Below are 26,903 nucleotides of genomic sequence, written 5' to 3'. Positions count from 1 at the left end.
TATTATAAATGGAATTTTTTTTCTGATTTCCTCCTCAAATTGCACATCAGTAGTGTATAGAAACACTATTGATTTTGCATATTAACCTTGTATCCCACTACTTTGCTGAACTCGTCTATTAATTCTACTAGCTGTTTGTGGATTTTTCAGAATTTTCTAGATATAGGATCATGTCATCAGTGAATAGTGAAAGTTTTACTTCTTACTTTCCTATTTGGGTGCCTTTTATTTCTTTGTCTGGCCTAACTGCTGTAGCTAGAACTTCTAGCACAATATTGAATAATAATGGTGACAGTGGACATCCTTGTCTTGTTGCTGATCTCAGAGGGAAAGCTTTCAGTCTTTCACCATTGCGTACAATGCTAGCTATAGGTTTTTCATATATGCACTTTACCATATTGAGAAAGCGTCATTCTATTCCTATCTTATGAAGTGTTTTTATCAAGAATGGGTACTGTATTTTGTCAAATGCCTTTTCTGCATCAATCAAGATCAAGTGATTTTTCTTTTTCAGTTTATCAATGTGGTTTATTATACTATCTGATTTTCTTGTGTTGAACCACCCTTGCATACTTGGAATAAAACCCACTTGATCATGGTATATAATTCCTTTAATGTGCTTTTGGATTCTGGTTGCAAATATTTTGTTGAGGATTTTTGCATCTATATTCATTAGAGATATTGGTCTATAATTTTCTTTTTTCATAATCTCTTAATCTGATTTTTGTATTAGGGTGAAGTTGGCTTCATAGAATGATTTTTGTAGCTTTCTTTCCTTTTCACTTTTTGGAAGAACTTGAGCAAGATTGGCATTAGATTGTCTTTGCATGATTGGTAGAATTGACCTGTGAAGCCATCTGGTCTTAGGCTTTTCATTTTTTGGGAGGATTTTGATGACTGTTTCAATCTCTTCATTTGTGATTGGTTTGTTGAGGTCTTCTATTTCTTCCAAGGTTGATTGTAGGTGGTTCATGGGTTTCCAGGAATCTGTTCATCTCGTCTACATTTTCTTGTTCTTTGGTATACAGTTGTTCATTGTATCCTCTTAAGATCTCTCTTATTTCTACAGGGTCAGTGGTAATGTGTACTCCTTCCCATTTCTGATTATATTTGTGTCTTCTCTCTTTGTCAATCTAGCTAAGGGCTTGTCAATTTTGTTGATCTTCTCAAAGAACTAACTTCTGTTTTTGCTGATTCTGTGTATTTTTTAAAATTTCATGTATTTCTACTCTAATCTTTACTATCTCTTCATTTTGGCCTGGTTTGGAATTAGTTTGGTGTTCTTTTCCTACTTCCATGTGTGCAGTTAGATCATCAATTTTAGCTCTTTCTTTTTTAATATAAGCATTGAGGGTGATAAATTTCCCTCTTAGCATTGCCTTTGCTGTGTCCCCTAGATTTTGATATGTTGTGTTCCATTTTCATTCATCTCAAAATATTTGCTGATTTCTTTTGCAATTTCTTCTTTGACCCACTGATTATTTAAGGGTGTGTTGTTTAATCTCCATATTTTTAAGAATTTTCCTTTTTTCTCTCCATTATTGATATCCAGCTTTATTCCATCATGATCACAGAAAGTGTTTTGTATAATTTAAGTATTTTAAAATTTATACAAGCTTGTTTTGTGATACAATATATTGTCTATATTGGAGAAGGATCCATGAGCACTTGAAAAGAATGTATATCCTGTGCTCTGGGGAGCAATGCTCTATAGATGTTTATTAAGTCAAGTTCATTTATCATATTATTCAAGGTCTCTGTTTATTTATCTTCTGTCCAGAAGTTCTTTCCAATACTGAGAGCAGTATATTGAAGTCTCCAACTATTATTGTAGAAATATCTATTTCTCTCTTCTGCTTTGCAAGTGTGTACCTCTTGTATCTTGGGGCACTGAGGTTAAGTGCACAATATATAATGACCTTCATCCCTTATAACAGTTGTGCATTTAAAATTTTTTTGTGCAATATTAGTATCACTACACCAGCTCTTTTTTGGTTACTATTTGCATGCAATATCTTTTTCCAGTGTTTCACTTTTAACCTGGTTATATCCTTACATCTTACATCTGAAGTGAGTCTCTTGTAGACAACCTATAGATGGCTCATATATTTTTTTATCCAGTCTCTCAGTCTGTATCTTTTTATTGTAGACTTCAAGCCATTTACATTCAATGTAATACTGTAAAGGGATTACTTACTTCCTGTAACAGTTTGATATTATTGATGAATTCCAAAAAGAAATATTGGATTATGTTTGTAAACTGATCTTTTCCTCTGGACATATTAGATTATATTGGATTTGTAGGTTTACTTGATTAAGTAATTATGTAAACCTCTTGTGCCCTTTGGTGGGTGGAGACCCACAGATAAAAGGCATGGCAAAGGACAGAATGAAGGGTTTTTGATGTTGTTGATGTTGGAGTTTGATGCTGAAGCCTTAAGCTAGAGTCCCAGGACATATGCACACAGAGGAAAAAGAAGCAAGCCCCAGGAAGGGAGAAACCCAGGAAGCCTGAACCCTCACAGACATTGGCAGCCATCTTACTCCAACATGTGAAAATAGACTTTGGTGAGGGAAGTAACTTATGCTTTATGGCCTGGTATCTGTAAGCTCCTACCCCAAATAAACACCCTTTATAAAAACCAACTAATTTCTGGTATTTTGTATCAGCATCCCATTGGCTAACTAATACACTTCCATTTTGACCTTTGGCTTTCTGTTGTCATATTGTGCTATAGTTTATATTTTTACCCTTTCTAATTTTTTTCATTTCTACAGTCTTCTCCAAGTCTTTCACTCATATTTTTTCCTTTCAGGCTGCAGCAATCCCTTTAGTATCTCTAGTATTTCTGGTCTTTTGGTAAGATATTCTATCGGTTTTTATGTGTCTGTGAAGACTTAGAACTCCCCTTCATTTTTTTGTTAAGATTTATTTTTCATTTATTTCTCTCTCCTTCCCCCCACCCCCAGTTGTCCACTCTCTGTGTCCATTTGCTGTGTGTTCTTCTGTGACTGCTTCTATCCTTATCAGTGGCACCGGGAATCTGTGTTTCTTTTTGTTGCATCATCTTGCTGTGTCATCTCTCTGTGTGTGCAGTGCCATTCTTGGGCAGGCTGCACTTTCTTTCGTGCTGGGCGGCTCTCCTTACGGGGCTCACTCCTTTCGTGTGGGGCTCCCCTATGCGGGGGACACCCCTGCATGGCACGGCACTCCTTGTGCACATCAGCACTGCACATGGGCCAGCTCCACACAGGTCAAGGAGGCCTGGGGTTTGAACGGCAGACCTCCCATGTGGTAGGCAGATACCCTATCCATTGGGCCAAGTCCGCTTCCCTCCCCTTCAGTTTTGAAGGACAGTTTTGCCAGATACAGAATTCTTGTCTGACAGTTTTTCTGTTTCATTACCTTAAATACATTTTACCACTTCCTTCTCTTTTCCATGATTTCTGATGAGAGGTCAGTACTTAATCTTATCGAATTTTCTTTACATGTGATGGTTTGTTTTTCCCTTGCTTCTTTCAGAATCTTCTCTATCTCTGATATTTGTCATTCTGAATAGTATGTGTCTTGGTGTAGGTGTATTTGTGTTTATTCTGTTTAGAATGCATTGTCCTTCCTGGATATTGATATTTATGTCTTTCATAAGGTTGGGGAATTTTTCATCCATTATTTCCTCAAATATTCTTTCTGCCCCTTTTGCATTTTCTTCTTCTGGGATGCCAGTAACACATATGTTTTTGTGTTTTGCATTGTCATTCAATTACATGAGACCCTGTTCCATTTTTTTCATTCTCTTCTCTTCCAGTTCAGATGCTTTGTCTTTGAAATCACTAATTTTGACTTCAAATGTGCCTCTAATTTATTATTTTATTTATTTATTTAGAGATTTATTATTTATTTATTTCTCTCCCCTTCCCCAACCCCCAGGTGTCTGCTCTCTGTGTCCATTTGCTGTGTGTTCTTCTGTGACTGCTTGTATTCCTGTGAGTGGCACCAGCAAACTGTGTCTCTTTTTGCTGTGTCATCTTGCTACATCAGCTCTCCATGTGTGCAGTGCCATTCCTGGGCAGGCTGCTCTTTTTGCATGCTGGGCGGCTCTCCCAATGAGGTGCACTCCTTGCATGTGGGGCTCCCCTACATGGGGGACACCCCTGCGTGGCATGGCACTCCTTGTGCACATCAGCACTGCATGTGGGCCAGCTCATTACATGGGTCAGGAGACCCTGGGTTTGAACCTTGGACCTCCCATGTGGTAGGTGGACACCCTATCCATTGGGCCAAATCTGCTTCCCTCTAATTTATTTTTAATCTCATCCATCTTGTCTTTCATTCTCATAAGGTCTGTTACTTTTCTTTGAAGACTTTCAAATTGCTCTTTATGCTCACCCAATGTCATCTGAATATCCTTTATCTCTTTAATCATATTTTCTTTCAATTCTTTAAATTGATTTAGGACAGTTGTGTGATTATCATTGGTTAATTGTCATAAATCCTGAATCTCTTCAGGATATTTGGTTTGTTCCTTTGGCCGGGCCATCTCTTCCTGTGTCCTAGTATGGCTTGTAATTTTTTGCTGATATCTAGGCATCTGAATATGTTAGTGAATTTGCTCTAATGCCCAATTTCTTTCTCTTGCCTATTGTTATAATTTTTTCTCAGCTCTTTGATATTTGGTTCAACTTATCCTAAGTCTTTAAAATTGCCCAGCATAGGTTATCAAAATCATGCCAGGGACTCACTAAGGGGTGCAGACTTTTTCCCAGGGGTTGGGTAAAGAGTGCTTTAAAAGCAGTTTTTGTCCATGTAATTACCAGAACAGCCAGCAGATGGCGCTTTTTGATGCACCTTTCCACTGGCATATATCTTAGTTTTCCTTTGTTTTTGTCTGGCCAGAGCTGAGATTCAAAGCAACTCCACTGGCCAAATTCACTGAAGAAAAGCCCTGAATTCCACCCCCCTACCCCCACCCCTTTTCCCTTGTAACAGCTCATAGGGAGGAAGACGTGTGCGCCCCTCCCAGTCAGCTGCAATGAGCCAGGGGTTTTACCACTGCTTAATATGGGGGATGGTGGGAGCCCTTCCAGGCACCCAGGAGGCTTAGTAACTTACTGTTAGTTGTTTTGGCTTCTTCATCTCACTGTCCTGCACCCTGCTGGGAGTTGTGAAGCACTGTCCTGGTCTGCTGACCCCCAAAGCAGGTCCCTCAGGCAGCTTTTGGCTCTTTCCTCATTGTTTTTGTGAGAGATCTGAACCTTATCTGCCAAATCCAATGCCATCTTCCCACAATCCTCCAAGTACAGGTACTTTTAATATTTTAGTTGAAACATTAAGGCCTCTGCTGCCAGGTACAGTGAATATTGCTGCTATGAACATTACTGTACAAGTTATCTGAGTCCCTGCTTTTAATTCTCTGGTTATTTAACTATAAGTGGAATTGTTGGGTTATATGGCAAAATTTTTGAGGAGCTTACTACCAAACTGTTTTCCACAGGGGCTGCACCATTTTACATTCCCACCAGTAATGCATGAGGGTTCCAATTTCTCCACATCTTGGCCCAACACTTATTTCCTGTTGCTTTTTTTTTTTTTTAACAATAACTATCCTAGTGGGTTTGAAATGTATCTTATTGTGTTTTGATTTGCATTTCTTTAATGGCTAATGAGGTTGAGTATCCTTTCATGTGCTTATTGGTTATTCATGTATCTTCTTTGGAGAAATGTCTATTTAAGTCCTTCATTCATTTTTAAATTTAGTTGTCTGTCTTGTCTTGTTGAGTTGTAGGAGTTCTTTATACATTCTGGATATTAAACCTTTATTATATATATGATTTTTCAAGTATTTTCTCCCATTTTGTAGGTTGTCTTTTCACTTTCTTGATAATGTCCTTTGGTATACCAACTTTTTAAATTTTGATGAAGCTAATTTGTTGCCTTTTTCTTTTTGTTACTTGTGGGTTTTTGTTTTTTTTGTTTTTTGGTGTTACATGTAAGAATCCATTGCCTTATGCAAGATCTAAAAATTTCCCCATGTATTTTCTTCTTTTTTTTGGTTTTGGCTCTTATGTTTAAGTACTTGATCCATTTTGAGTTAACTTTTCTATGTAATGTGAGGTAGGGGTCCAATTTCATTTTTCTGCCTAAGAATATCCAGTTTTTCTAATCCCATTTTTTGAAGAGTATATTCTTTCCCCATCGAGTGGACTTGGCACCTTTGTTGAAAATCAATTGACCTTAGGTGTGAGAGTTTATTTCTGAACTCTCAGTTCGATTTCATTGGTCTATATGTCTGTCCTTTAGCCAGTATCATGTAGTTTTAAAAAAATTATTCTTTTAATAACTTCTTAGTTTATCCATTTTTTATTTGTTCTGTTTGGTTTTTGAGGAGGTACCAGAGATTGAACACAAGACCTTCAATATGGGAAGCAGGCACTCAAACCACTGAATTATACTGCTCCCTCTCCAATATAGTTTTGATTGCTTTAACTTTGTTGTAAGTTTTGAAATCAAGAAGTGTGATTCCTTGTGTTGAAAAACTTTTATGATAACTCCTTTAAAATCTTTGTCAGATGCATAGTCCCAACATCTGATTCATCTCAGTATTGGCATCTTTTCATTGACTTTTCTTGGTTCTTGATATGTTGTATGCTTTTTTATTGTTTATTGGACATTTTGGTTATTATGTTAGGAGACTTTTTTTAAATATAATTTTTAAATTGTCTTTTAAAAAAAATACATAGATCATACAAGATGTTACATTAAAAAATATGAGAGGTTCCCATATACACCACTTCCTACCCCACCCCCACTCCTCCCACATCAACAGCCTCTTTCATCAGTGTGGCACATTCTTTGCATTTGATGAACACATTTTGGAGCACTGTTGCACTGCATGGATTATAGTTTACACTGTAGTTACACTCCTATCTAAATCTCTGTTTTAGCAGGCCAGCACCATGTTTAAGTTTCATATATAGATTCTTGTCTGTTTTTTTTTTACTTTAATTCCAGTGGCCGTTAGGTTTTCTGAGCCCTTGCAATGTTATTCTCACCTGCTTTATTCTTTTGGTACTTCCAGGGCTCTTGCTCAATCCCTGCTGATTATAGCTGATTGTGAACTGGATGCTGGGATGGCTGGGGCTTCTCCTCATAAGCTGGAGTCCCAGTTGTGTAGAGGGGCTAGACTTTCCCTATTAGGTCCCTTTTCCTGATTCTTTGGCTAGAGGAAGCAAGGCTTTTTTTTTTTTTAGTCTTTGCCTTTTGATGGTTCCAGGTTGTCACCTCCTCTGGTCCTTCATACCAGGGGTCTATGGGTTTATGGCAGGTAAAAAGAAATCCCAGGGAACTTACCACACTGCCGTTCCTTATGTCCTGAGGCCTCTTGTTGGTCTACCTTCCTCTATCCAACTTTTAGCCATTTTATCATTGTCTTTTGACTAATTCCAAGGGTATTTAGTGTTATCTGGGGAGGACCAGGGCAAAGTGAATCTGTGCCATTTGTTTCATAACCAGACATCACTGTAAGTTTTTATGGTAAAAAATTTAAAAATGGAAAAATTAAAAATTAGCAAAGTAGATTAAAATTTATTTAGTATAGGCTGCTATCACAAGTGTTTTATAACATGTTTGTTTATGTTTATAGGGATTATGTTGGAATATGAAAAAGGTGGAGAACTGAATACCAGATCCATAGACTTGCTTGATCTCAGCCCCAGGTAAGTTAGCTCTGTAATGCACCATACAGTTCACACTCAAAATTTTTATTGAAAATTGATATAGGATGCTGTGTGGATAAGCTGAATTAGCCACAGACAATACAGTCTATAAAAATAATGTTCTTCTGTTGTGTATTATTTCCTGTTTTTATTTCAAGTTTGCCCTTGAGTGACTTGCTGAAAAGGGAGGAGGCAGAAAAATGAATTCAGTCTGCCTTTTTTCCTTCCTAAACAAGCCTGACTGGCTATTGATTTTTTTTTTAAACCAAGCTTCTGTTTTACAATAATTTCAGATTTAGAGGAAAGTTATGATGACTGTGTAGAGAGAGTTCCCACAGGCCCCACACTCTGTTTCCCCTATTACTGATATCTTAAATTAATATGGTACCTGTGAAACAATTAATGAACAGGTATTGACACATTATTTTTAGCTAAAGTCCATGCTTTATTGGGATTACCTTAGTCCTTTTTGTGTTCCAGGATCCCATCCAAGATACAGTCATTGTGTTTCCCTGGATTCCTCTTGGCTGGGACAGTTTCTCCAGCTTTCCTTGTTTATGATGACCTTGAGAGTTTTGAGGGGAATTGGTTATTGAGTTTTAAGACTATTACCAGTCCTGTTATTTTCCAAGTAAATAAAAATCTCACAGGGCTCGCTTTCACAACACCTATACTATAATTGGAATACAAGAAAATCAGTGTGGTCCCTGAGCAAGGATGACATGCAAATTTGTGAAGTATTCAATATTTTCTATTTTCTGCATGATTTTTCTGTAAACCTACAACTTCTGGAAAAAAAAAAAAGAGAACAAAATATCTCATGGTGCTACCTGCATACCTTCCTCCTCACTAGGTGTCATGGGGTAGAGGTGAGGCCCCTAAAGTCTGTCTCTGAAGCTTTGGTGAGCTTCTCTCAGGGGAAACCCCTCTGTGAGAGCCTAATACCCAGAATTCATTCCCTTTGGGAAATCTTAACTTGAAACTCCACTTCAAGAACAGAAGGAATCAGACTTAATGATTATGCCTGTGGGAGCCAAAGTTCAGATATGCTCAATGAGTGAAAATTAAAAACTAGAACACAAATAACTCAATATGTGTTTTAGAGGTCTGGCTTAGGGAAACGACCAATTTTACAGTGTGATTGTCCCTTTATTTTGTTAAGGTAGTTTTTTTTACAGTGTGATTGTCCCTTTATTTTGTTAAGGTCGTGTGAGAATGGAGCAGAGATGAACTGAAAAGGGACTTTTCACATAACCCAAATCAGATAGGCAGACGAGCTGCTTTCTGATTCTAAAATGAGCTCAAACAGCATCACCGCTGGTGAGGGAGGGGCTCCCTTCATCCTGGAGCTGCTGCCATTCAGAGATGGAGAGTTTCAGGAGGGGAGGGGGGCTTTTCTTCGAGTGAGGACAGGGCATGGCTCTGAGGATGATGGTCAAGGTAGGGTCCAAGTTTTATTCCAGGTGCCTGCACAGAAAAGGTACTCAATAGATTTTTTTAAAAATCAAAGAAAATGTCATTGAATTGTATCTACCACAATCCTTGTTTAATCTACTTCCAGGGAAAGTGAGGCCTAAGATCAAAACCAGCTTTGCTATTTTTGTAAATGGAGTTTATTACTGATTCGTGTGACTGTACAAGCATGCAGTTTTTTTTTTTGTTGTTGTTGTTAGACATTCATTTATTTGACCAGAATATATGTATTTGGCAGTTCTTACATGCACAATTCTAGGTAAGAGGCTATGAAGAACGTAAGCATGATCTGCCCTCAAAGGGTTTATTGCCTAGTTTAAGATACAACATGTACAAAATAGACTATCATAAAGATTTTATATTTAAGAAGTATGGATCTTGTTTCTAGTTCCTGCCTGAGAATCTGGAAGTAGTCTGTATGTAAAACCACATTGTAGATGACACATTGGAGTTCCTGTATTGGAAAAATAGCAATTAATTAGAATACTGCAGAGTTGGAGTATCAGGTTAATTTAGGTCTTGCTATAAAATTTCTTGTTGGAAAACTTTCCAAGAGGCATTATTTTCCTTTTAAGTCTTATGAAAGTTTAACTATTCTGACATCTGAATCTCTTGGAATTTATCAAATCATCATTATAAACCTTCTCTGATTTATTCCAGGTCAAAATATTCATTCTTGTCTTTGCATTCTAATAGACTGTGTTTCTTGAGGGCTGGGACCATATCTTTTACACTCCCAGGGCCTAGCCCATAGTAGGTCCTCAGTAAATGTTAAGTGAATGAATAGACTCATTCCTCCTTGTACATATTTCTCATATCACCTAGCTTAGGGCCTTGCACAAAAGTGGAGCTCAAGAAATGTTGATAATGATGAGATGTTATTTATCACAGCTTGGATTGTCTAGGAAGCAAATGCAGAGATAGAGCTGGGCGTGCAGAAAGTTTACTGTGAAGTGATGCCGCCCTGGTGTTCTACCATGGGATGAAGCAGTATCAGGCAGCAGTATCAAGCCTCAGGGCATGAAGATGCAGACGTGACAGAAAATGCAGTCTCTGCCAGCCCAAAGGGGAGCTCCGGAGCAAAGCTCACCAGTTAGGGAAGTCCTTTCTGGAAGCAGGGACCTGGGCAGGCATCCTCGAGACATGATTATGACTTGTTTTGTAGAAGGACCTTATATTGTATAAGTGCTGTATTAGTCAGCCCTAGGGGTGCTGATGCAAAATATCAGAAATTGGTTGGTTTTTATAAAGGGTATTTATTTGGGCTAGGAGCTTACAGATACCAGGCCATAAAGCATAAGTTACTTCCCTCACCAAAGTCTATTTCCACGCGTTGGAGCAAGATGGCTGCTGACGTCTGCGAGGCCTGTTTCCACGAGGTCAGCTGTAGACTATCAGGTGAACGGCTCTCTCTCTCCCTGGGGCTCCATCTTAAGACCAACATCAAAACTCCAACATTAAGAACTGTCAACTCTGTCCTTTGCCATGCTTTTATCCGTGAGTCCCCACCCACCAAAGGGTGGGGACTCAATGCCTTACTGGCACAAGAGGTTACATGATTACTTAATCAAGGAAACCTATGAATCCAATATAATCTAATATGCCCAGAGGAAAAGATCAGTTTACAAACATAACCCAAAATTGCTTTTTGGAATTCATCAATAATATCAAACTGCTGCAAGTGCTTTGCCTTATATGCACATTAATACCTTTTTTGAACTCATGTTATTCTGGACTAGCAAAAATTTTCAGCATTTGTATGGGTCACTAGAAAACCAGGGAGAAAACTTGAATCCCTTCATTTTTTTCCAAAGCACTTCTCTTTCAGGTATATAATATCACTATAACATTAGAAATATTAATAATAAGTATAATTCACTCAATGGGCAGTTTTGGTTAGGTACTGAGTTAAGCTCTTTAATTTTTAAAAAAATCTTATCTTCCTGAAACTTTGTTTCTTTATCTTTAAAGTAATTGTGATACAAGCAATAATTTAGAGAGTTGTTACAAGGACCTAAGAAAGCATATATAACATAAAGAGTACAGTACCAGGCACATCCCTGACACATGCTAATTTAAAAGAAAAAGGAAGAAAGAAAAACAAAAGAAATAGAACTTATGTTCACAACCAGTGCATGCTCTGCTTTCCTGTATCAGAGGTCAGAATATTTGAATGCCTTTTAAGAGGGAAGGCTCAGTTACTGAAAAATGCATTCTAGACAATCCAAGCAGTTTTCATCTGCCTGACAATGCTCTTTACTGATTTGTGTGGTAGTTTTTTTGTTTTCCCAGAAATGTCTTGGGAAAGATGACGATGTCCTTGACACTTAATGAATGTTGTCCTTCATGAAGCAATGTGATTCTTCATATACTGAATGTATATGTGATTTTTGAAATAGAGATAAAGAAACCTTTTTCCCCATGAATTTCAGTACTGACGTCAGTGCCTTAGTAGAAGAGATCCAGAAAGCGGAACCTCTGATCACGGCTTCACGGACAGACCAAGTAAAACTTTTAATACAGAGATTAAAAGATAAACTCGGACAGGACAGTGACCACAAATTCTATCTTTTTAAGGTAATGGATGTTTAAAAATACTAGATAGAAGAATTTCAATGAAATAATTGATTTTCTATTAATTTGAGATAAAATACAAATCATATTTTCTCTTTCCCTAAAATACCTTTTTTTCCTGAGAAAAATACTTGTCAGCAGTTTATTTCCTTGCCTCAATATGTTTGATATGAGTCAGTCTCAGTAAATGTTTGTTGAATGAATGAATGAAATTCAAAATATTGATTTCTTGAGAGCTTAAAAAAGCATATTTGTAGTAATAATATCAGCTCCTCTCTATAATGACACATTTACCCCCCCACCCCCAAGATGGCAACCTCATTTGTTTACTCGTTGTTTCCGCTCATTGTCTGCTTGCTGTGTCTGCTTGTTGCATCTGCTCATCTTCTTTAGAAGCCCTAGGAACCGAACCTGGGACCTCCCATATTGGGAGGTGGGTTCCCAACCACTTGAGTCACATCTGCTCCCTATAATGACACATTTTAAAGATTACCATCAAGGTAGTGTGAAGTTATTGAATAACTGAAATTTTTTCCAGTTAGAATAATATTAAGAAGTTATGTTTCATGATATAGTGATATTTCAGATTTTCTGCTTCTATGAGATCTGAACTGTGATTCAGTAAATTATTTATTGATAAGGCATGTGTAATTTTAATGAAAATTTTAAATATACTTTTTCTCTATAGTTTTTAATGATTAAATTAAGCAATATAACAAACACGGTCATTTATTAACTAAAAACAGCTTATACATATATGTTTTTAATAGATTTATTTTTTTATTTCTCTCCCCTTCCCCTCCTACCCCAGTTGTCTGTTCTCTGTGTCCATTTCCTGTGTGTTCTTCTTTATCTGCTTCTGTTGTCGTCAGCGGCACGGGAATCTGTGTTTCTTTTTGTTGCATCATCTTGTTGTGTCAGCTCTCCGTGTGTGTGGCGCCATTCCTAGGCAGGCTGCACTTTCTTTCACGCTGGGTGACTCTCCTTATGGGGCACCTTGTGTGTGGGGCTCCTTGTGTGTGGGGCTCCCCTACGTGTGTGGGGCTCCCCTACGCGGGGGACACCCCTGTGTGGCAGGGCACTCCTTGCGCGCATCAGCACTGCGCATGGGCCAGCTCCACACGGGTCAAGGAGGCCCGGGGTTTGAACCGCGGACCTCCCATGTGGTATACAGATACCCTAACCACTGGGCCAAGTCCGCTGCCTATTTTTTCTTTATTATTATTATTTTTCAGGAGGTACCAGGGATTGAACCCAGGACCTCATACATAGGAAGCAGGCGCTCAACAGCTGAGCTACATCCGCTCCCCAATGAGAGTTGGTATTTTTGTTTGTAGAAGGTACAGGGGATCAAACCCAGGACCTTGTTCTTCAGAGGCAGGCACTCAAGCACATGAACTACATCTCCTCCCCTATTTTTCTTTGTTATTTAACAATATTAAATAGTTTATTCAATGATGCCATCAAATTACACTGCTTTTCTTTTTTTCTGATTGAAATATAGTTATTCTAATAAAATATAACTCAATATACCTTCTCTGATACAAAATAAAAAGGCAATCTTATTCAAGTTACTGGAATAGGTGGAGGCTACACTTGTAATACCTCTTTTCCCAGTAGGTGGCACTGTTTCACTTCAAATATGAGCTCTGTAATTAGTGTGACCTTAACCCTTATCATCCAAAGGGGAAAATGCTTGACAGTGAAAGGAGATGCTATTAATATTTTGTCTCTGCAGCAGACATAACTGGGACTATCGAAGCATATCTAATCATTCTATCTATAAACAGAGTATACAGTTTATGTATATTCATCCAATAAATATTTATTAAGTATCCACTATGTCCTAGACAATCCTGTGATTGAAAGCTAAATAAGAAAAGACATTGTCTGACTCTAATGGAGATTTAAGATTTAAAATAATAAACTGTAAAATCTATATTTGAAACATATTTAATGTATTACATATATACACTATGCATACAAACATGTAAAACCATAAGCAATATATAAAAGCAAATGTTGCAGATTAGTGCTTTATCTAATTTAAATAGCCATAATTAATCATCAAGGTAAATTGATGGAAAACAGAGTCAATTATGTTTTTGCAATTATCTATAACTACAAAATATATTATTGTTCTTAGTGACAGAAGGTAATGATACATTTATTCTTGTTTGTTTGGATATTGGCTATTGTCCATTAATTTTGTATAATACAGACAACATTTAATGGCTTATCTGGCTTGAAGTTAAATCAATTAATTAAACTGAATTTGGGTTGAGTTTAAAACAAATGGTGATTTCTTTCTTTCAAGGTTCTCAGAGCACATATACTGCCATTGACTAATGTTGCACTTAACAAATCGGGCTCATGGTAAGGTTTTCTTTTTATTTCTAATTTTTAACACTCAGGGATTTAATAATTTCTAAGTGTTTATTTGTCAAAGATGCCAGGTAAGTATATAATGTATTCATTTTTCTAATTTTAGTTCCCTCCTGAATATAGTGGAGAAATACAAATCTTCTCTCTCACAACCCTGAATCTGAGCTTTCTATATTGTGCTGTTTTGGGAGCCTCTGGGGAAGAGGCACATTGAATTTTCAGCACATATTACATCTGCTGTGTAGCTTGACTCAGGTGTGGGTCAGGAGATGCCCTGCGTGTGTGGATGTGGAGGGCCATTCCTTCGATCTGGTTTGGCATTAGGACCATTCAGACAGGGTTGGTTGTGGTCCCCTTATTCAGAGCAGGCATTGTCCCTCCAGCTCAGCATCATGGGGTATGGTGCACCTGGAAGCCTGAATTACTGGAAGCCTGAATTCAGAGCATGACTTCTACCAGCTAGAGCAATTCTATATTAATTCAAGTTTACGGTGTTAAAATAAAAACCACAAAATACCAGAAGGAAACAGAGTTCAGTAATTCTAAAGGAATTCCTAAACACGATCCCAAAGATTCTGGGTTGAAAAGATGAGGTAGAAGCGTAGTCTTGACTTACACACACACATACACACACATGCATGTCTATATGTGCTTATTCGTATCCTTGTAAATATAGGTCTATACTTCTCCAAAGGTAGGGGAAAGCCATGGGAGAAGCAGCTAGAAGGAAAATGCCTAGAAGAGAATGAAAGATATTTTGCTTTGTCAGCCTTCCTCTTTAGCTGAGTTTAGGTATCTGAATTCATTTTCATGTTTTATCATTCCTACTCAAAATTCAGACTGACTTTTCAGTTTTGTGCAGTTTCTTCTGTGTTGGGGGAATACCTTCTAGTTTTGTTCTTTTCTATTTTTGTTATTTTTCTCTTTCAGAGATTTTTTAAAAATTAAAAATCTGATGGAATATTTAAGAAGTGCCTATGGTATTATTATTTTACTTTAAAATACAATGTGTCACTATACTAGCTATCCCTGTAATAGAGAAGTCATGCTAAAGGATCTGCTAATTTATTTATTAAATAAATATTTATGGAACCCTTATCAGTGTGCCAGTCATTGTTCTAGGTCCTGGGAACGACAATGATGAACAATATGAGGAGAAGGAATAGCATATAAAAGAAACATTCTGGCTCAGAGACTAGCAAGAATGTGAATGTGTCTGGTCAGTGATAAGATGAGGTAGCCAGGGGCTCTGCTGGCCTGTTAACCATGAGCTGAAGTTTGGATTTTCCTCATGATTGCTAGGATGCCATTTGAGAAAGATTTAAAAAATGACTCCAATTTCTGCATGGAAAGTAGACTGATCAGTGCCGTGAGTGATCCACGATGTATTTGAAGACTTTCGTTTGTTTAGGCGAGAGGCGGAGGCAATGGAGCTAGTGAAAAGTAGGCTTGTATTTTGAGGTTTTGTAAATAGGACTTAATAATGGATTGGATGAAGAAGGGGGAACCAAGGATGCTATGGTTTTACTGTCTGAGCACCTGGGGGAACGGTGAACCATTTACTGAGATATATCGGAATTTCAGAAAATGTTACTGATTACTGTACATATGTATAATTACATACAAGAATGAGAAACATTATTGGCAGCATTAGTCTTTATTTTATTTAGTGGCTCTTATTTCAGGTTTGGGATAAAATAAAGTTTCTAAGTCAAAGGATTTCAGTATTGTTCTCAATTTAAGTTTGTTCTGCATACACAACTTTCATTTTCTAAAAAGAAAAATAAATGAGGTTATTTTCCTGCAGGTGACAAACGAAGGTTTTAATATTACACTGCTGTTCTTACTCTGCGATGTCTGTATCTGCCTTGTGTTAGCTTTATCACAGGAAGCTATGATCGAACATGCAAACTCTGGGACACTGCCTCCGGCGAGGAGCTGCACACTCTGGAGGGTCACAGAAATGTGGTCTATGCCATAGCCTTCAACAATCCTTATGGGTAAGAGACATTCGTTCATTATTCATTCATTCATTTATGCCTTCATTAATTCATGTATTCATCCATTCATCTATTGGGGGAGGGAAGGAAGAAAACAGAGAACTAAAATTTAGTTTCTGTGTAGAACTAAAATTGAGAGGCTGGGGAACTTGGCAATCCTTTTAAATAGCTCCTTCGATACTTATAAGGACCCTTTGGGGTACCACTGTCCTCATACAAGGCATATAAATATAAAATTCAAGTACCCTTCCCAAGATGACATAGCAGTAAAGAGAGGCCCAGAGTTCAAGCTCCAGTAAGACTGACTCCAACGCCTTTGGAAGTTCTCTGACAGCCTGTTCCTCTGAGTTTATTGCACTGGGCTGATGCCTCTGGAGAATGTGACATACATAAATAACATGGTATGTTTTATTTAGAATTTTCTTTATAGTCTTGCCAGGTAGGAACAAATGAGTACCCATGACATTCTAAATTACAGTACAGAGTATAAGAGAAGCATTTTTTTAACCAACTCCAATAGGTTTAACTGACCCAATAGATTAATCCAATATTCTCTATCTCTCTGTACAACATACTACCAATAGCCATGCATCCCTGGATACTTCCAGCAAGCAGCCTACCCAGTGATATGCTTAACTTTTCTTCCTACTGGTTGGGTTCTAGACTTATCAAGAGTTAGTTTATTGGCCCACAAAACTGCTTGTGCTGGTTGTCCTTTCAGTGTAATTATGTACTTTAATTAAATGTTGCATAAACAAATGAAACATGAAAATGAAAAGAACGCTGCTGTTTCTTATGAAAGCTTAAGGTTAATCTGAAAAAAATTGTTACTAAATAAAGTCAATGAGAGAGATGCAAAAATTAGAGAAAAACTTTTGTAAATCTAGAGGAATTCTGTGCTCAGATCTTTATGCAAATACGTGTAAATCCTTTCAGTTCTCATTCCACTTTTTTTCTCTATTAGCGAAGTTGTGGTTTTACAAAACAACCATGCATAGATACAGGGATCCAGAGTGCCACCAGCACCACCAGTAGTTGGTGTGGAACATTTGTTACAATCGAGTCCTCATTCCATTTCAAAGAAAAGAAAATTGGAAATTGTAGTTGTGGGATATGGTTTCTGTAAGGCGGATAATGAACTCCAAGAACTGACTTATTTTGAAAGAAAAGGCCTTGGCCTGTTATAGAAAACTGACAAATGAATGTACATGGGTATATATTTAAGTTAAAGTGTTTAACATATATCTTTTTATGATTGTTCACTTTAAATAGCTTTTTTCCATTAACCAAGCTGGTTCAGTAGAAGAGCTTTTTACTTTAGTATGATGATGACTAAAACAAAACAGTTCATGATTTAAAAGTTTGGAGGAGAAAGAAGTCATTGTTATTTCTCCTGGTTAAAAAATCTTTACGGATGATAGGAAATTAAAGCCCGACTCTAAACGATGGAAGGCAGAGAGAGTGGAGAGGACACCATGAGCAGGAGAGACCTTGGCAGCTGCGGAATTTTGGTGGGGACTCGTGAGGTCTGCTCAGCGGTCAGTCTCTCTAGTGGACATTTCACATTGAGAAACAGCAGTGGTGAGGGGAGAGCATTCTTTGGAATTTTGACTCTGTGCCATAGGACTGGGTTGCTATCTAAGGTTTATTGACAAAGGAGGGACACAATGAAAGTCCTGTGTTAGAAGGATTGCTCCAGCGGAAAGAGGGGTCAGAGGGTTTTGAGGTGGGAAGAAGCAGGAGGCAAGGAGATTAGTTAGGAGTTGGATCCAACAATACATTCATGAGCTGGTGAAGACTTAGGCTGGGATAGTGGCAGAGGATTGGAAGGAAGGGATTTTATAAACATTTCATGCCCTGATGAGTATAAATCTTGTACTACAATTTTTAAAAATTTGATATCTAGGTTGCTAATGTCATATCTTTAAAAAATGTAATACACTTTAAAAAATATAATAAATAAAAATTTAAAAAATACTTTCAGAGTATATGAATTTTGATGGCACAAACTTAACTGGTACATTAAAAATAATTAAATACTCCTGATTAAATTTCAGAAAATTGATAACTTTGATCTATGCATTTTTATATTATAAAGAATAATGATCTTTATAATACCTTATTATACCAAATTTGGAAGATCAAGATATTTTTGAAATTATTGATGATGCTGTCTGACAGTTAATACAATTCCTACTTTCATTGCACTGTTATTTAACAGACTTTAGAAGTATATTTTCTGTAATACCATATACATGAATAATCTACGTAATAGATATTTTTCTATGTCTGAAAGTTTTCTGGGGTTGGAGTGGACCTTCTATTGGATTCTATCAAGAGTATCTGATGAAAAGTCCCTTTCTCTAATTAATTATCTCAGTCTGATGACTTACATAGGGGTTAAAGTAGTGCTTTTCACTATACATTGGGGCTTTGGGTTTTCATCGGAGTCAGTTTAAGAATAGTCACCAAAGAATACGGGGGGTGGGGGGAATGGCTCAAGCAATTGGGCTCCCATCTACCATATAGAAAGTCCATGGTTTGATGCCCAGGGCCTCCTGGTGCACGCAAGCAGGCCCATGTGGTGAGCTGGCCCGTGAGGCAAGATGGCCCGCACGGAGTGCTGCCCTCTGCGAGGAGTGCTGCCCCACGCAAGGAACACTGCCCCGTGCAACAGTGCCGGCCCACATGGAGAGCTGATGCAGCAAGATGATGCAACAAAAGAGACACAGAGGAGAGACAATAAGAGACACAACAGACTAGGCAGCTGAGGTGGCACAAGAGAATGATCACCTCTCTCCCACTCTGAAAGGTCCCAGGATCGGTTTCCAGAGCTGCCTAATGAGAATACAAGCAGACACAGAAGAATGTACAGCGAACGGACACAGAGAGCAGACAATGGAGGGAGGAAGGAGAAATAAATAAGTAAATCTTAAAAAAAAAAGAATACGGGGGAATGTGTGTGTGCATGGGTGTGTAAGTAAGAAAGACACAGAGTACATCAACCAGTTTAGTGTTCATTTATTTTATACATTAGGTCAGGAATAAGTTTTTGATTCAACAAAGTAATTCTAAAAACAATTGAAATTAGTACTATCTCTTACAGTGTGGTGTCATATGGCTGTAGAGAGTTGTAATGTGACAGAACAGAAATTGACTGTAAAGCTCAACTTGGGACCCATATGTTTGAGGGAAAGGAGGGTGGAAGGATGGAGTGAGGGCACTGATAAAGAGCTACAGGGCTCTGAGCTCATTTTGGTCAGAGGTTGAAAGCCATTGGCTGCTGCTGGAAGGTGTCCTACTCTCCAGATGTCAGAGGAAGGAGCCAGTTCAGGGACTCTGGGTGGGAAACCAGCCCTGTGTATGAGGAAGCTTGGAGGGGAGTGGGCAGTTTGCCATGACACGCCAGCCCTGGAGCATCTAAAGAAATGGCCTGGCTTTTCTTTTGCATGTAAGACCACAGAAATAGAATGAGGTCTGCCAGGGGCAAAGACAGAAGCAATGCATCCGTTTTAGGCTGTGCAGATAGAAACTCTGCAACTGTGCCAAGCCCTTAGAATTTGCTTTAGGATATAATTTTGTGACTTAAGACCCCTCACATTTTGAATAGTAAACTTGTACTGTGAATGACAACCTGGTTTGGTGCATGTTTTGATGACTTGCTATAAAAGACAGTTATTGGTAAAGAGGAAAGGAAAAGGTTTTAGTTCTAAGATCTAAGGCTAAAGATGGAAATCTGTTCTTTTCCATTGGGTGTTGACAGTAGCATTGCCTGAAGTTAACTTGGGAAGCCTCTTGTCTGAAAGTGACTGAGTATTATGTAATACTTCTCTAAACCATCTTTCCTTTTCAAAGACCTCACAACTGGAATGATATAGCTATTATTTCATCAAGAAGACACTCGTTATACAACTTCTCAAAACCTATGATTAATTGGATTTATAGCTTTACATTTTTCTCCTTTTAAATTCATTATTATCTTTTTCTATAGGGCCATTAAGGAGATTTTTCCATGTTCATACTGATCCTACTATACATTATTGATTTTCATTTTTTAGTGGTTTTCCAAACTAAATCATTATGTAATTAAAAATTATTGTAATCATAATATATTTACACCGTTAATGTAAAATCTTTAAAATAAAAATATATAAACAGATACCATTTAAGAATAGAGCATTTGTATTTTGTTATCCAGTGAACCAAATATAGGATTGCTTATTGTTCTAAAATTGAAGTAAATGTCTCAGTAGCTAAAGATTCATGAATTAATACCTTTTGTCTTAGTTTATTGTATCATATATTGTAGCTGCGTTTAATTTAAAAGGCACATGTGGGTTTTTATTTTTTTCATTTTAGTGACAAAATTGCCACTGGCTCCTTCGATAAAACTTGTAAACTGTGGAGTGTAGAAACAGGAAAATGTTACCATACCTTTAGGGGCCATACAGCAGAAATAGTGAGTATATTTAACATTTTATTACATTTTTATGTTGCTGTTTCTTTTTAGGATTCCATTATAAAAGTAGTGGTTTTCCCTTTGCAATGAATTTTTAAATTCTTCCCAGTACTTTTTAAAAAAATATATTTTTAATTTATTTTAAAAAGATACATAGATCACACAAAATGTTACATTAAAAAAATATAGGAGATTCCCATATGCCCACTCCCCACACCTCCCCACTTTTCCCACATCAACAACTTATTTCATTAGTGTGCTACATTGATTGCAATTGATGAATACATTTTGGAGCACTGCTACACAGCATGGATTATAATTTATGTTGTAGTTTACACTCTCCTCCTATCCATTCAGTGGGTTATGGCAGGATAGATAATGTCCTGCCTCTGTCCCTGCAGTATCATTCAGGACAACTCCAAGTCCCCAAAATGCCCCCATATTACACCTCTTCTTCCCTCTCCCTGCCCTAAGTAACTCCAGTGGCCACTGTCTCCACGCTAATGATATAATTTCTTTCATTGCTAAAATCACAATAATTCTATAGTAAGAATACCAGTAAGTCCACTGTAGTCTATATTTTATTCCCCAATCCTGAGGACTCTGGGATGGTGATGCTCACTCTACCTCTTAATTGAGAGGGGCCTTCGATCCCACATGGCTGATGGATGGGCCTCTCCTGCTTGCAGTTGTAGACTCTCTTTTTTCCTTGGTGTGGTAGTTGACCATCCTCATCTTGTTAGCTGGCCTGTCTACCCAGTACTTTTAGTCTATGTACATTTTATCTCATAGTAGATATGTTTTAAAAACTACCCTAGTTTTATTATCTTGTAGATATGGTCAAAGAACCATATCCTCTATTGACTAAGTAGACATGTAATATGATTGATATGTGTACAATATGTAATTTTGCTTTATATTTTCCATTGACTTGTCTGTAAAGGACTAACTTTTAATGAGGGTTGGTGAAGTTATTGAAATAGCTTTCAAATAGCTTTTTAATATTATGTAAAGTATTTTGGCTGATTGCTTCCTGCATATCATTCCTGCATATCATTAGAATTCAAATTTACATAAATAGCTCAGATACTCTAAATAGCTTTCACTATTGGGAAGCCCTTGCCCTTGGCCCATTCCGTGTTAAATCTTTTAGCAATTAGTGAGATAATGGGCCCCCTATGAAACAAGTGATAGCTTTTAAAAATAAACAACCTAGTTTTGTTTTTTTTTAGGAGTAAAATTTATTTATATTGATCTTTAAAATTCATGGTCTGTTTACCCAACAAGAGCACATGCTATGCTCAAGGCACTCTGCTAGACCCTGTAATACTGTAGTGAAGAATAACAGCTGACCAGTGAGTGCATCGTGTGCGGCGCTGTTCTGAGCCCTGTACCTATGTTGATATTAGTGTAGTTGCCCCTCAGAACAACCCTAGGCTTGTGTTTACATTTTACAGTTGAGGATATTGAGGCAAGAGAGAGGTTAAGTAAGTTGTCCAAGGTCACAAGAAAGATGTAATCCTTGTCCTCATAGAGTGACCGGATTTTCACACTCCCTTCCAATTTTGGAAATATTTTCTCTATATATAGTTCTTAGGAAGATATTCATATTTTTTGCACTTAACATTCGTTCAAGAAATACTGACTAAATATGAATCATGCTTGAAGCCCTGCCTGCATCCTTGAGGTACTAAATGGAATGAGACGCAATTCTTGTCCGCCCTCTGGGGACTTGGTGGTCTAGTAAGGGAATGGCAGTGTCAACAGGGAAGTTCAAAGTGTTGCAGGTATGTTAAAAGTGGGCCAGGACCTCAGTGAGTGTCAAGACCCTGTGCCTAAAGGGAGGTTTCCTAGGGAGGTGGCATAGAGAGCTCTGAGAGATGTGCAGATGTGGGGTATGCTGGAGAGCTCAGGGGACTGTGTACCCAGAGCAGTGCTTCCCACTTTTGCCATGTGGGGACACATACAGAATATGTTCACATGGATGTGCCGCACATGGTTAATCTTTCTAGGACCCATGCTGGTGGTAACAGGCAGGGACCCCTGGCCCTGCCCAGCTGCCTGGAGGGTTAAGGGCATCAATGCCTTGGCATACTTGTAATGCATCCAAGACCAGACGATGCACTGTGAGTGGTAGAGGCAGGAGAGGCAGGGAAGGGCCACAGTATAGAAGTAGAGAGCGCTTCATCTGCCCTGCTTCAGAATGGACCTTACCCTCTAAGTGATGTGTGCTGTTGAGGTTTTTCAGCTGGGGCTGGTGAGGTCAGTTTTGCTCGTTAAGAAGCTTGCTCTTGTGGTAGTATGAAGAAGTCATGGGGGTGGGTAAGACTGAAAAACAGGCCAGTTCAGGGCCTTGTTGCCATTTAGAAGATGAATTATGAAGGCCTATGATAAAGCACCTGAGGAGAATGTGAGCGAGTTAAGACAGTGGGATGAATAGGACTTAGTGACCAAGTAGATGTGAGGCATGAGGGAAAGAAGGAATCAGGGACAATTCCCTAGTTTGGGGTATGGGGGACTGGCAGTACCATTCACCAGTTTGGTAAATAAAAGGAGAAGGGTTGAGTTCATATGACTCTTGTGTCTTAGACAGATTGATGAAAGGTGCTTGTGAGATATTCGAATAGAGGCATCCATGTCACAGTCGGCTCTTCGGGGTTGGGACCAAGACATGAGGTCTGGGAAGAAAACATAAGTTTTTAAGTCATTGGCATATGGTGGGGGGGGGAGGGGGGGAGCAGTTGAAAGTACTGAGCAACTGAAATTGCCTAAAGGAAAAGGTAGAGCATGGAAAGAAGACTGTCAGAATCTTGGGGAGATGGAGAGGAGAAACCTTCAAAATTTACAAAAAATAAAAAATAAATAGAAGAAATAAGAGAAGAAAAGCTGAGAGCTGTCAGAGCTGTCAAGAAGGGAGAAAAGGTTGTGAACGAAGGAGTCAACAGAGCAAGAAGCCAGGGAGGTTGAGTGGGCCAACTGGTTGTGTCTCTTGGACTGGACATTTAGCCAGGGTGGCTCCAGTAGAGCTGACAAGTGAATCCAAGATGAACAAACACTGGTGACAGAATATTATCTCAAGGAATTTGATTGTAAAGGAAGAGAAGGTGGTTAGAAGGGGTACATAGAGCCAAGGGAGGATTAGTTTTTTATGGGGGAAAAACTCAAGCTTGTTTATAGACCATTGGGAAGAATCTAGTCAGGAAGGGAGAGTTGTTGATCACATCTCCCCTGCAAGTGCAGGGAAGGGAACATTTTAGAATGAGTCAAGGGTCCCTCTGCGTTTTAGAATGAGTCAAGGGTCCCTCTGCATCTGGATGGATACAAAGGAAAGTGAGAGCCAAGGGAGGAAGTTCCCACCTGATAAGTCAGTTTTATCAGGGAAGGGGCAGGAGGCCAGGGTATTTTCAGAGGAGTGACAAGGACAGGACTGAGGTGTAAAGAAAGAGGGGAGAATGTGTGATCCAGGGGTATGCAAGACGAAGCATGAAGTGGTGCCAAGGGCTCGACCTAGGACAGGAGGGTGGAGGAGCAGCCCTGGTGATCAGCCATGCAGTTTCCTTAAGCTGCCTGGACAGAATGATGAGGCATGGAGACAAATGGTTGGATCAAATCCCAGTTTGATTAAAGTTAATTTTGGAGTTTGTATGGAGAGTGCAATTGAAAAGTAGGGACTAAGGCTGTTGAGGATGTTGGCAGGAGTGATGCCTCACAGGGTGCTGGCTTCATGGGGCTGATGGACCAGGCAGAGAGAAGGCTAAAGTATTAGAAAGTGGTAAGCAGAGATTGAAGTACTGGAGGTGAGTTTTCTAGAGAAGTTGATGTCCAGGTCAAGGGTGCAGCCATGGGAGTAATTAATGAAGAGGAGTCCAGGGGTATGAGTCTGGGGTATTGAATGGCTTGCCCAAATGAAGGCCCTGGCCACTTAGGACTCAATCAGTGCTGTAAGCCAGTGGCCAAAGCCCTTGATGAGTGAGGGAGCCATGATTTAAATGGTGGTGTTGATCACAGCAAGGAAGATGATACCCAGACAGCACGAATCTGTGCTGGGTCCTGTTTCTTCTGTGGTCTGCAAGTGGCAAAGGGAACCAGTGGCCCTCCCTGCCTGAGCTGGGTGATGTGGGGGAAGAGGCAACTTCTTCTCAAGGGAAACTGCTTCATGTTGCACCCTGAATCTGAGGTCACTCATATTTAGCACTTTACGTCTTTATTTGTGTAGTGAATTAAACTGAATCTGCTAAGGCAAACACTTCTTGAAGATTTTCCATATAAAATTAACAATTTGAAACTCTGTATCCTTTAAAAAATTTTCTTCCATTTCATGTAATTTAGGTGTGTTTATCATTTAACCCTCAAAGCACATTGGTGGCTACTGGAAGTATGGACACAACAGCTAAACTGTGGGACATTCAGAGTGGAGAGGAAATGTTCACTTTAACGGTATGTTGATATTAATAATGTCAAGGATTCTATCCTTTCATTAGTTGTTACTTAGGATAAACCTATTATTTGTGTTATTTTTTTCTTTTGTTACAAAATAATTTCTGAGTTAGCGGATGCTTCTGAGCTATCGTTTTTCCAAGTGTAGTGTAATAGTGCTCCACTTAGTTTGATGGCTGTTCCAAAAGACTCGTTGGCAGGGCTGGGGAAGCCAGATGAGCATTATATTTAGACTAATTTTAGTCTGTCAAGCACACAGGCTTTAACTTAAAGCCCCTTGTCATCTCGCTGACTAAAAGCAGAGTAGGTGGAGGCTAGCACTTGGAAGAAGAACTGGAGCACCATGCCGGAAGTTTCCTTAAAGGGAGGACAGTCTTAGAATCTCCTGAATTACAAAGTATGAAATGAAAAGGGACAAGTGACAGGAGGTGAAAAGGCCAAAGGGTGCTGCCTCACAGAGGACATGCTGCTGGTATAACTACCCATGGACTCTTGTCTGTCACCTCCACTGCATTTCTAGCTCTTTCCTGGGAACTGCTACCCTACACTTCATCCCACCCCAGCTCAAGTGACCCCAAAAATGATGGAATGACCCTCTGTGATAATCAGTAGGACCAGGCAGAGGGGAAATCCATAGTTTTCTTATCTTTCCAAAGTTATAAAGGGGCTTAAAAAATATAACACTTCTCTAAGAAAATCAAACAATGGGCTAAAAAGAGAGCAAAAAAATCACCATTTTAAGAAGCATCAAGGATTTTTCTGTCTTAAATCTGGGTCCCTCACATTGTTAATGTGAGTACACACTTTCCGACCTTAGTTCTCCCTGTTTTGTGGGTCATTGCTTTTTCACTTCTTTTAGGCACATGGGAAGGAAAAAAAAAAAGAATGCTTGTAGTTTCAATTAACCTTATTCCTTACGTGTCTAAGAGCATTTGAAAGGATGAATCTTATATTGCACACTTATGGGTCACCGAAAAATATATTTGCTTTGTTTATTTAGAAATCTAATGCTCAATTGCATTTAACTTATGTCATTTGGAGTCAACCAGAAAATTAATTTATAAATGAGCCTTACCGATTCTTTGCATTTGTTTAAAAACTCAGTTGTGTAATTATGTTAATTTCCTAAAATAATTAGGAAAAATAGGAATATATTTTGAGTGGGATTCTGTTATCAGAATCACAGAATCTATTGCAGAGAGGGGCTTCTTCCCATTTTCCTGTACGATTTGACCCATCATCACTAGATGGTAGCCAGATGAAAGGCCAAAGCCTGCATGTTTATTATTCTAGTCCATGTTTAAATTAAAATTTCAAATTATCATTAGAATTTTCCTTTTGGTGAAAGTTATTAATTTTATTTCTCAAACTCTTTTCTTTTGCCCTTCATCTTCTAACAGCCCCTGAAGTATGTAGCACTTTTTAGCATTCCTCAAGACAGCATAAAAGAAGCTCTCTGATTTCTTAAAAGATGCCCTCTCCCCTTACTTTCTTTTTTTATAAACAGCATTATTGAGTTATAATTTACATATCGTAAAATTAACTTGCTTTAAATGTACTAGTCAATGATTTTCAGTCCATTTATGGAGTTGTGCCAACTATCACCACAGGTTAATTTTGGAACATTTCCATTACTCCAAAAAGAAACCCGGTACCCATTTTCATTACTCCCATTCCCACACCAAGCTCTAGGCAACGGCTATTCTAACTTCTGTCTCCGGAGACTATCTATAGCCTTTTGTAGTATTTCCTTTTTTTTTTTTTTTAATTTTATTAGAGAATTTGTGAGTCTACAAAACAATCATGCATAACACACGATTCCCATATATCACTCCATCACCAACACCTTCAAAACCATGATA

General features: G+C 38.4%; 1 protein-coding gene and 1 non-coding gene across 3 annotated transcripts in view; both read left to right on the top strand.

Moving 5' to 3' along the window:
• The window catches only part of DAW1 (dynein assembly factor with WD repeats 1), a 56,502-nt gene that overhangs the window by 12,904 nt on the left and 16,695 nt on the right, over window positions 1-26,903 (top strand). For both annotated transcript variants that reach the window (XM_058299990.2, XM_071216093.1), the window contains exons 2-7: window positions 7,641-7,713; window positions 11,619-11,763; window positions 14,078-14,136; window positions 16,023-16,145; window positions 20,505-20,604; window positions 24,934-25,041. In XM_058299990.2, the coding sequence (XP_058155973.2) occupies window positions 7,641-7,713; window positions 11,619-11,763; window positions 14,078-14,136; window positions 16,023-16,145; window positions 20,505-20,604; window positions 24,934-25,041 (608 nt within the window). The remainder of the gene's footprint in view (window positions 1-7,640; window positions 7,714-11,618; window positions 11,764-14,077; window positions 14,137-16,022; window positions 16,146-20,504; window positions 20,605-24,933; window positions 25,042-26,903) is intronic.
• On the top strand, window positions 8,363-8,465 carry LOC111763074 (U6 spliceosomal RNA). Its single transcript, XR_002796025.2, has one exon. It is a non-coding gene; the product is annotated as a U6 spliceosomal RNA (small nuclear RNA).

Source organism: Dasypus novemcinctus, chromosome 7 (assembly GCF_030445035.2).
Source record: "Dasypus novemcinctus isolate mDasNov1 chromosome 7, mDasNov1.1.hap2, whole genome shotgun sequence".
Taxonomy (NCBI): Eukaryota; Metazoa; Chordata; class Mammalia; order Cingulata; family Dasypodidae; genus Dasypus; species Dasypus novemcinctus.
Note: the sequence above shows the minus strand (reverse complement) of the source record. Positions and strands in the feature narration are given on the sequence as shown.